The following is a 9,952-nucleotide window of genomic DNA, read 5'->3' as shown; positions in this document are numbered from 1 at the left end:
TTTTTTTTTTTTTTTTTTTTTTTTTTTACAGGCAACTTGAGAATTTTCAAAAACACGCGGAGCAGAATCAAAATATAAATCAAATCACGGATGAATATACGCAGCGTTTATCAGCATTAGAGAGAAAGTTTCAACAGGCGATAAGGGAGCGTGATCAATTGAGAAAAAATCTAGATCAATTGAAATTGGAAGCGGCTTCGCGTTTGTCATCGCAAGAAATGTCTAGCATAAACGCCGAGAAGGATGAAATTATAAAAGAGCTTCGTGAGGAGGGCGAAAAACTCAGCAAACAACAACTTCAACATAGTAACATCATTAAAAAATTGCGAGTAAAAGAGAAGGAGACTGACGCAACGATAAAAAGTCAAAAGTATTTCAGTTATCTATTTTTGTGTTGTTATTTTAATTGCATCACATATAAAGAAATGATAATTGAACTGATTACAATATAAGCTATTCATTCTTGATGATCGTTTTTGTTTCCAGAGAACAAATAGAGGAACAACATACAGAGCTAGAAAGATTAAAGCGATCGTTATATGCGAAAGAAGAAGTGGAACGTAGTCAGATAGAAGCAGTTCACACACTGACGGCAAAAACAAAAAAACAAGAGAAAGAAATATTGACACTACAGGAAAAACTAGATAATGCGTTACACAAAATGGAGGCTTATAAAAAAAGTTTGGATGCCGCAAAAGTGTGAGTATATGCACAGGCATTTGTAAATTTTAGTAGAATTTTAAGTAACAAAACCATTTTTATATATTTTTCATTTTTAACAGAGACTTAGCAGAGACAAAGAAAAAATTGATAGCCACAGAAGAAGAATTGAAAGAAGCTGTGGATAATGCAGGAGAATCGTGCCAGTTGTTTGCCCAACTAGAGGATTTAAAACTGAAATATCGTCAAGCCGAGGAAGCTCATGTCAAGTAAATATATTTAATTTATCAAAAATATTAATTAATTATTTTTATTGCAACTAATATTATTTATATTTAGGAGGGAGGAGTTTCTCAAACACGAAAATAACGAGTTGCTCAAACGATTGGAAGCCGCAGAAGCCAGAAGTGAAGAATTATCCGAATCCGTTTCGGTTGCAACAAAACCTCTGTTAAGGCAACTGGAACAGCTCCAAGCAAATTTGTTACATAAATCTAACAGCTATATGAAGCAAGAGAAAGTTTTGTCGGAAAAAATTATAGAATTGCAGTCTAAAATCGAGAATCTCGTCGAGACGGATCGTCTTCTGAAAGAAGAGAATTTCAATTTAAAATCCAAAGAGTCGCACTTAGAATCGAAGCTCAATTTAAAGGAAAAAGAAAAGACAGGATTACAGGAATCATACAATAATTTAAAGGAGAAAAATGAAAGATTGCTGGAACAAACTAAGCAGTAAGTATCTTTGATTTTTTTTCTTTAAGGATAAACGCAAATAATCAAAATGTCATTAAATTTATATCACGTTCAAATTGTAGACATCAAGAAACAATAAAGACCCTTGAGCAGACGCATTCCGATTACGTGCAGGAACTGAAGAGAGAGATAAATGCGTTAGAGAATAAGTTAGCCGTGGAGAAAGCAGCGACCGACGCGGAAAGAAGAAGAAATAACGCATTACTAGAGCAGCAGCAAAACACCGATGATGAATCGCGATTTAGTCCTACTCTAAGTATTGGACAAGAATCCGTCAGCAGTGTAAACAGCGTCTGGCCAAGTGTATGCATATATTTATTATTGTAAAATCGTTATTAGATTATCATTTAATTCATATATAATGCAAAGTTTTCTTTCAGTTTAGCGATTCAGTGTTCGATAATAATTCCGGAAGATTTCCTCCAATCTCGTATGAAAATATCAGAGCAGGTTCGAGCAGTACGTCGATCTTCGAAAATCTGCAGGCGCAACTAAAACAAAGAGATGGTAAACACGTGTTGTATATATTTGTTAGTGTAATTTTGTATAATTTTTATTATTCAATATTACTAATAAATAACGTGCACTTTTTTATTTTGTTATCACAGGCGAGATACAACAACTTCAATGGGAGTTGTCTCGGCGGAATGCCGAGAGGGACGCACTGAACTCGGAAGTAGCGACGTTAACTCTGAAAGTTGAGGATTTGAGCAGTAAGGTGACGGAAGCACAAGCGCTTAATGAAAGCCTCGCTGAAACACAGACGCGATATGATGCTTTATTGCAAATGTACGGCGAAAAAGAGGAAGAGAATCAAGAATTGCGATTGGACCTTGAAGATATTAAGGAGATGTACAAAATGCAGATTGATCAATTATTAAAGAGACAAAATTAACTATGACTTACGTGATGTGAAATGTTCAGGAACACAGACTGTTTGACGTGAAGCCTATATAATTCTCGGTGAAAAAATTCGATTACTATTACATAATGTAAACTTTATCTTGTTCTATCACTAATTTTTGTCTACTCCTATCAAAATTCGGCACACATACAACAGTTTTATATAGTGAACGATTTTAGTGACTCAAAGAGAAAAAACTGAAAAAAATGTATTTCTAATGTATTTCTAGAATGAATATAACGCGAAAATTTGTGATAAAGAGATTTTTAATCCCAATAAGATTTAAAATAATGTTTTAATTATTGAATTATGTGAAGCTTATAATTTATTTTTTAGTGGGAAAAGTATGATATATAGAGTATGATTTATAATATATATATATATATATATATATGTATCGAATTGTGGCAACTTGTAATACATGAAATGTATGCAAGAGTTATTTTTTCCTTTTCACACACATCTATTTGTGTATAACTGTTGTGTTGTTCACATATTATGAATTTACTATAACATCAGGGAGGATCATGTGATAATGGATTGTATTATAATGTTTAAATTTTAAACATGTAACACACATATGTATAATATAAATTGACAATGTACTTTATGGTACATATAAAATATAATATGAGACATTAATGGAAATTTGTTTTTTTTTTTTATAATAATAAAATTAGTTATAATAATAAAAATAGTTTAGAGCTTATAAAAAATATACATCTATATATTTTATATGTAAAAAGATTGCTAAATATTTACAATACATGTATGTATATATGTACGTATATACACATATGTACAACAGTGATTGTCTATTCGTCTATTGCATATTCTACGTTTTCATTGGTTATATTTAGATATTGGGGTTAAGTAGGGAGATGCACTATCCGTGATTACACGTATATTTTAAGTGTGTAAACTTTTGATAAAATCACTCGCGGCTCCAAATTTTTCTAGTGCTGAACCGTCAATTTTGTCAGATTTTTTGTTCGAATTTTGGAATTTTCTAATCTGTGAGTATATGGTAGAAAATAACCAAAAATAATATAAGTGCGTTATTATATATTTTCTTGATTTCTGTTTTTACACACGTTGATTATTTACATGATTTACAAAAATACTTGAATCTTAAAAATATTCAGCTGCTGTAATTACAGTTGTCACATGTACGTAACAATAAATATTTGAATCTGTGCGTTTATCGAGTTTATAGGTTATACCTACACATAAAAAATAACATTGAAGAAATATCTTTTTCTTTCCAAGGCAAAGATTTGTGTTTAATGTAATATTTAAATTTGCTGCTACAAGTATTCAAGATGGGAGATCAAGTTATAAAACAAGTTATAAAAGGAACATCATTAAAAAGTTTTCCTCTACAAGAGAAAAGGATGATTTTGCCAGATGTAATACTGCATACCAGAAATGTAATGATACCTATCACAAGACCTGTACCTGTACCTTTGAAGCAAACGTTCGATGTTTCTTGGTCAGAGAATAAACCTCGGATTGTGAGGATGCAGTACTATAAAAATAATCCTGCATTAATATTCTCAGAAACACCGTCACATACATTGTACAATCGTATGGAAAATTTATTTGAGGTCATTCAAAATATTTCTGTTTTCCAAAAAAAAAAGTATGTTATATTTTATAGATGTATCCAAACAATCTTCTATCTAAAATTATCTTGAACTATAGGTAAAAAGAATCAACCATTGGAAATCGAAAAATCAAAACAAAAAATATACTATTTCTGGAAAGACAAACTCTCTATGTATAAGTAAACAACCTAGTATATTACAACATTTCTGTCCGTCAAGAAGATTTTCTTGCAACAGAAAGGATAACACGTTACGCTTCCCTAATACAATGCTTGTAAATTACGAAACAAATAACAAATATTTGCACAAAGCAAGCTCAAAATCCATAAAATTAACTAGAAAATGCGATGCGTTGCAAATAAAAGAGAATGAAAAATTATATGAAAACAAACTTGTGACCATGCCAAAAAAAACACTTAATAATAACATAAATAAACCAGTTGTATTATTAACGAGTGAGTCATCTCACAATATTAGTGATTCCGATTTTACATTATCAACACTGTCAGTGTCGAATTTCCAGATAGAAAATAAAAAATTATTTGCAAATATTGGAAACAGAAGGAATTCAATGTCTAGAATAATGTCGAACCATTTGCACCCCAGTAACAGCGAATATGAAATAAATGTTTTGCATTACGAAAATGATATTCCTTCTGATAACTTATGCAACACAAACAAATCTGTACCGGACTTTAAATATTCATGGAAACTAGATAGATGGATGTCATATTCTCAAAAACAAAAACATGACAACATATGTGGGATAAAAGATGTTGAGTTGTATAAGAGAAAGCCTTATTATGACTGTAAAATAAAATATTCGTGGCAAGTTATTGGAACGAGCGCACAGACATCGCACAGTTTGTTACAGAATTTAAATCTAAATCTTAACACAGAAGATAAGGCATATAAAACGTGCGGTATAAAATATTCCTGGCAAATTGTAGGCATCAGCACTCAAGCGAGTCTGCACGATCATCATAAAGATTCCGATTATTGGGAGGGTATGGTGTTGACACCAAATAAAAATTATAATAAAAATAAAATTGCACAAAATGACAATAATGGAACAGATTATAACCAAGTGCAAAGTTATGTAAAATATCCTGAAGAACAATTGAAAAAATACTTGATATTAAACAATCAACAAACTCAAACTTTTACCGAGAAAACAATTCAAACTGATATCAATGATATTAACGATCATTGTGTTATAAAATATTCTTGGCACAATTTAATTAAACAATATCTATAATTAAAACACAAAAGTGGATGGTGCAATTTGCGAATTGTTAATATTCATCATATGTATATATGAATGACTTGTATCAATATTGCGATTATTTGAATAATATAATACTTTTTCAGATGGATCAAATTTTAGAAACATTGGCCAATCAAAATCTATCAGATACGTTGGAAACAGAGCGGATCGACAACCGCGATGAGTTATTAGAAAAATATATCATAAAACCGTTAACGCCAATTATTTCTGATAAAAATTTTACGTTATATAACGGTAATGAAAAGACAAAGAGAAAAGAACTTCTTGCAAGATTATCGTACACAGTAAATAAATTGAATCATGATGAGCGAAATACCGATAAAAATTGGTGCACGGATGAAGTATCATGTTTGGATGCTGAGGATAATTTCACATCGAAGACAAAAGTATTGCCAGAAAATGTAAAAGAGAATATCAATAGTATTATACAATCTGCACAGGATTATGTAACAAAATTAAATTATCAATTGAAAGACCTCGATAATGCCGATCAAGAGGTACGTTCAGCTTTGTTTAGTTTTTGTTATTTATTGCATTTCATTACACACACACATATAATTGCCGCTTGGTTTTACATAGAAACATGTGTATGTAATATTAATACGAGAAAATTTTTTGTCAGATAGAAAATAACATGATGAAAACATTGAAAGATGTAGACGGAACGTTTCAATCTTTGTTGGACGACGTGTGCCACGAGATTAACAAGCGGCGCGAACAGTTGATACTGGAAGCAGAAATTTACAAGAGTGAAAATTTAATACCGTTAAGAGCTTGCAGAAGAGAATTAGAGGCGCAAATACAAAATGCACGAAGTATCATATCAACGAGCAAGAATCTGCTACGAAATCCAGATCAATATAACTCAAACAAATTCGGCAAGATAATTGCTTTGAGTAACGATATCGGAAGGTAAGTTAATTTCGCGATCGCGATAAATAATGAGATTATTAACATATTATAATCTCATGTGTAAATTATTTTTCAGAATACCAGCAGTACCGTATTCCGAGGAGCTTTCAAATATAAATTTCGATCGTCCATCGAACTCGCACAAGGAAGAGATAATCGAGCAAATATCGAGGCTCGGTTACATCTCCCGTACTGTGCCTGTTCAAATAATGAACATCGAAGAAAGACCAGGAGGTTTATTCGTTAAATGGCACGTGACTAATCCGGAATACACGGTCGAAGAACAGACGTTCATCGTGGAGATGGCCTACGGAGAGATTCTCGATTCGGCGTCGAACGAATTCAAGACCGTGTATAGGGGATCCGAAACGTTTTGCTTTCTCAGAAATATATGCGTTAATCAACCGGTCACACTCAGAGTCAGAATACAAATGGACAATGTTGCGACAAGTGTGCATCACGTGGCGAGGACTTGTATACCACCATATAGTATGCATATACAAAAAAGCACATATAACTTAAGATATTTATTCTAACTTGACAATGATAAAAAATATCAATTTACATTATTGTCACAGGCTGGGAACTCGATAATACAGATTATGTGATAACCAACGATGGCAAAATTGCTGCAAAACTTACAAATGCTTTAAGCACATTATTTTCACACGGTGCTCAGTTTGAAGCAAATCATATAATTGAATTCAAGGTAATTTTTAATTTATACGCAAATCATAATTTAATTATAATTTTATTATTTTTCCTTCTAATGTCTTATTGTTTTAATTAATTCTTTAAGTAATTGAGTTTTTAATGTTTTAATCTTTTTATGGTACAGTTTCTAGAGGTTTCGCAAGAAGGAAGTGACGATGAAGGCATCGCGTTAGTTTATGATCCACAGGGTAATCAAGATGCTTTAAAAAGACCGGCATCATTGATGATCACATCTCAGGGCAAAATCTTCATGGATGGTGAAGAGAAATTGATGCAACTCTCAAAAATGCGTTTCGGCACCGACATTGTAATCTCTGCTTTTAGAAAAAATGCTCATATGTTGCGAGTAAATATCGAATCTGAAAACAAATGTGTCACATACGACTGGCGTGTACAAACGCCTCTGTATTTTGCCGCCCGATTTAAAGAGTGCAATAAGTGGAATTTATTGATAAAATAACGCGCGAGTAATGTAACTCAGTGTTATTATAAAAAAATTTATACAATGTAATTTTGTAACAATAAAAAAGAAAGTGCCTTATGTGCAAGAAAATGTTACTATTGAAATATAATAAGACTTAGGTTCTGGAACAAAAGCCTGAATCCCCTTGCAGAATGCGAGAGAATAGTGATAGCGATAAGCAATAGACACAGAATTCTAAGGCCTGGTTTATTTGCGGGCAATAACTGTTAACTTATGCCGGAACCGGTAGAGTTTAACTATAGGATTTCAATGCTTCTGTTTATACAAAATTGCCGAATGCGTATAAACAGAAGTATTGGAATCCTATAGTTAAACTCTACCGGTTCCGGCATACGTTAACAGTTATTGCCCGTATAAACCAGGCCAAAGCCGCTAGCAATATTTTTTCGTTTTTACACGTATCGTAACGGTGGTTTTTTGTGAGATTTTTTCAAACTCTTGTTTTTGGCTGCGTTCCGAGTTACGCATTTATCTATAGTACACGTTACGTATAATATAAATAAATGCGCGCATATGCGTAACTCGGAACACAGCCTTTATAAACATATAAAGGTATCTTTTCACGCTGACGCTCGACATCGACTACGTTTACACGTACTGGTAAAACCGTTTTAGTACAAAACCGGACTTAGATGTCCGTTTACAGGACACCTAACGGCCGATTTCTTCATACATCTCGATAGCTATCCTCTGGATAAATTCCTCTGAAAACCAATAAGGAGAACCAGTTGTGGGAGATATCTTCTAGATAAAGTTATCGAAAACTTATCTAGAAGTGAAAAAATTGGTTGTAAAACGGTTTTAATAACATCAGTATAAGGAACGTTTACAGGACATCTAAGTCCGGTTTTGTACTAAAGACATCTAAAACGGTTTTTATTAAAACGGTTTTACCAGTACGTGTAAACGTAGTCACTGATGTTATGAAAACCGTTTTAGTAAAGTCAAACCTCTTCTGAAAGAGGTTTGGCGTTATTAAACCGTTTTAAGAAAGACGTGTAAACGGTCTTCAATGGTTTTAACGTATCAAAATGCGATATTACCAACTTTCGATATTTGTAAGAAAGTACAAAGGATATAAAATCTGACGAACTATCGATCTCATACAGCATCGCTTCAAAATAGATTATTCTGTAAAAAACGAGATCAATGGGAAAATGAAGAAACATGATTTTTCTTAAATTTAATGAGAGCGAAAAATGATGAAATGTTTGGATGAAAAAAAATTTTGAAGGAACGAAATATTCAAATTGCTGGAAAAGCCCATGCACGAAAAAGGATATATGAAAACAGATGCAAACAAAATATATTCCAAACAAGTTGTTAATAATTTTTTTTTTTTCTAGTTCTGTAAATTTCACAATCGCAAAACGTAACTTCTTCTATCTGTTACCAGTTACGGAATGTTCTACAACAAACAGTTTCAAGCGCCAAAACTTATGTTGGCAATGGATTTTGTTCAAGTTTAATAAAGTTACTTTAAACTTGGTGAGGATAAAATACGTCTGATCGTGTAAACAGGCACCATAGAACAGGATTTGCTATACCGGTTTTTGCTAAAACGTTTTTACCAGTGCGTGTAAACGTAGTCAAAGCAAAGAGAAGCCTGAGGGCGATGTCCCATTGAGCGAAAATCTATAGCGGAACGGAATGTGCGGAACCAGCTCGACCAATCATAGCCATTCCGTTTTCTTTCCTTCGCTTTTTCTGTGGTTACGATTGGTCGAGCTGGTTCCGCACATTCCGTTCCGCTATAGATTTCCGCTCAATGGGACGTCGCCCTTACGGTGCAGACAATATAGTAGCCTCTCTCTCCAGCTGCTTTGTGCGCATGCGGTGAACATTCAAGTACGCTTGCGCATTTTTCTTTCTCGGGTTCTTTCTCTCACTTTCCAATGCTTTGTCTCGCTCGCACTCACTTGGTAGATGCGCCTGCGCATAATGACGCTCGACCATCTATGCCCATATTTGGATTTCGTGCGTCTCCCTTTCTCGGGCCTCGTGCCTCTCATTGCGAAGATACGCGACTAGCAATATAGGAGTATTACATATATGTAATATACACACGGTCTCAGACTGGCTTTTGCTCCTCTCGCGCAGGGGCGTGCGCCATATAAGCAAAGAAGAAGAAGAAGTTTACTGTTTCACACCACCTAACCTACCATTACCCCTTAATCTCTTTCACTCTTCTTCACCCCCACTACTTTTCTATCCCCACTTTTCCACTACTATTCTATCAATCAGCGAAGACTTCTTTTTCCTCCACTACTTCGCTAGACAAAGATGAGGTTACTCTTCAACACCAGCTGTCTCTCTCAACGTTGAAGACATTTTCTTAACATGGCAAAGGTAGGGAACGCGCAGTCTATATATTATACGTCTATGACTATAACAAGTATTCCACTAAGCGACCGGCCCAGTGGTCTCGCGGCCTGAGTGCAGGGGCTGCGAACCTGGAGGACCCGAGTTCGAATCCGCTCACCACTTAAGGATTTTTTCCGGGCCGGTCCCTTTCAACCGAGTTTATCGGTTGATTGGCGAACTGAATCGGGCCTCCAAAAATTAATTCGAGTGTAATCCCGAATTAATTTCCCTCCCACAAGGCGATCGTAGTCATACCATCTTGAGCA

At 34.1% G+C, this 9,952-nt stretch overlaps 3 protein-coding genes across 6 annotated transcripts in view; all 3 read left to right on the top strand.

Annotated features, from left to right (window-relative positions):
* Nucleotides 1-2,578, top strand: part of LOC109858886 (TATA element modulatory factor) — a 5,875-nt gene extending 3,297 nt beyond the window's left edge. For all 3 annotated transcript variants that reach the window (XM_020436571.1, XM_020436570.1, XM_020436569.1), the window contains exons 5-11: nt 32-370; nt 487-699; nt 783-929; nt 1,000-1,392; nt 1,476-1,716; nt 1,794-1,920; nt 2,022-2,578. In XM_020436571.1, coding sequence (XP_020292160.1) covers nt 32-370; nt 487-699; nt 783-929; nt 1,000-1,392; nt 1,476-1,716; nt 1,794-1,920; nt 2,022-2,308 — 1,747 coding nt within the window. In that variant the 3' untranslated portion in view covers nt 2,309-2,578. The remainder of the gene's footprint in view (nt 1-31; nt 371-486; nt 700-782; nt 930-999; nt 1,393-1,475; nt 1,717-1,793; nt 1,921-2,021) is intronic.
* Nucleotides 2,579-3,125: 547 nt separating this feature from the next.
* Nucleotides 3,126-5,382, top strand: LOC109858892. Of its 2 annotated transcripts, XM_020436579.1 has the most exons (4): nt 3,126-3,333; nt 3,632-3,924; nt 4,022-5,218; nt 5,296-5,382. In XM_020436579.1, exons 2-3 carry the CDS (start codon nt 3,640-3,642, stop codon nt 5,180-5,182), a joined length of 1,446 nt encoding a protein of 481 aa, XP_020292168.1. In that variant the 5' UTR covers nt 3,126-3,333; nt 3,632-3,639; the 3' UTR covers nt 5,183-5,218; nt 5,296-5,382. The 2 variants fall into 2 exon arrangements, with proteins under 2 accessions (XP_020292168.1, XP_020292167.1); XM_020436578.1 differs by having other exon boundaries at nt 3,126-3,924.
* LOC109858891 (cytokine receptor-like factor 3) lies at nt 5,225-7,379 on the top strand. The gene is made up of 5 exons (XM_020436577.1): nt 5,225-5,709; nt 5,835-6,124; nt 6,201-6,613; nt 6,703-6,833; nt 6,963-7,379. The coding sequence occupies exons 1-5, from the start codon at nt 5,242-5,244 to the stop codon at nt 7,296-7,298; spliced, it is 1,638 nt and encodes a 545-aa protein (XP_020292166.1). The 5' UTR covers nt 5,225-5,241; the 3' UTR covers nt 7,299-7,379.
* The last annotated feature ends 2,573 nt before the right edge of the window (nt 7,380-9,952 follow it).

This window comes from Pseudomyrmex gracilis, unplaced genomic scaffold, assembly GCF_002006095.1.
Source record: "Pseudomyrmex gracilis isolate BER0280 unplaced genomic scaffold, ASM200609v1 scaffold_229, whole genome shotgun sequence".
Taxonomy (NCBI): Eukaryota; Metazoa; Arthropoda; class Insecta; order Hymenoptera; family Formicidae; genus Pseudomyrmex; species Pseudomyrmex gracilis.
Note: the sequence above shows the minus strand (reverse complement) of the source record. Positions and strands in the feature narration are given on the sequence as shown.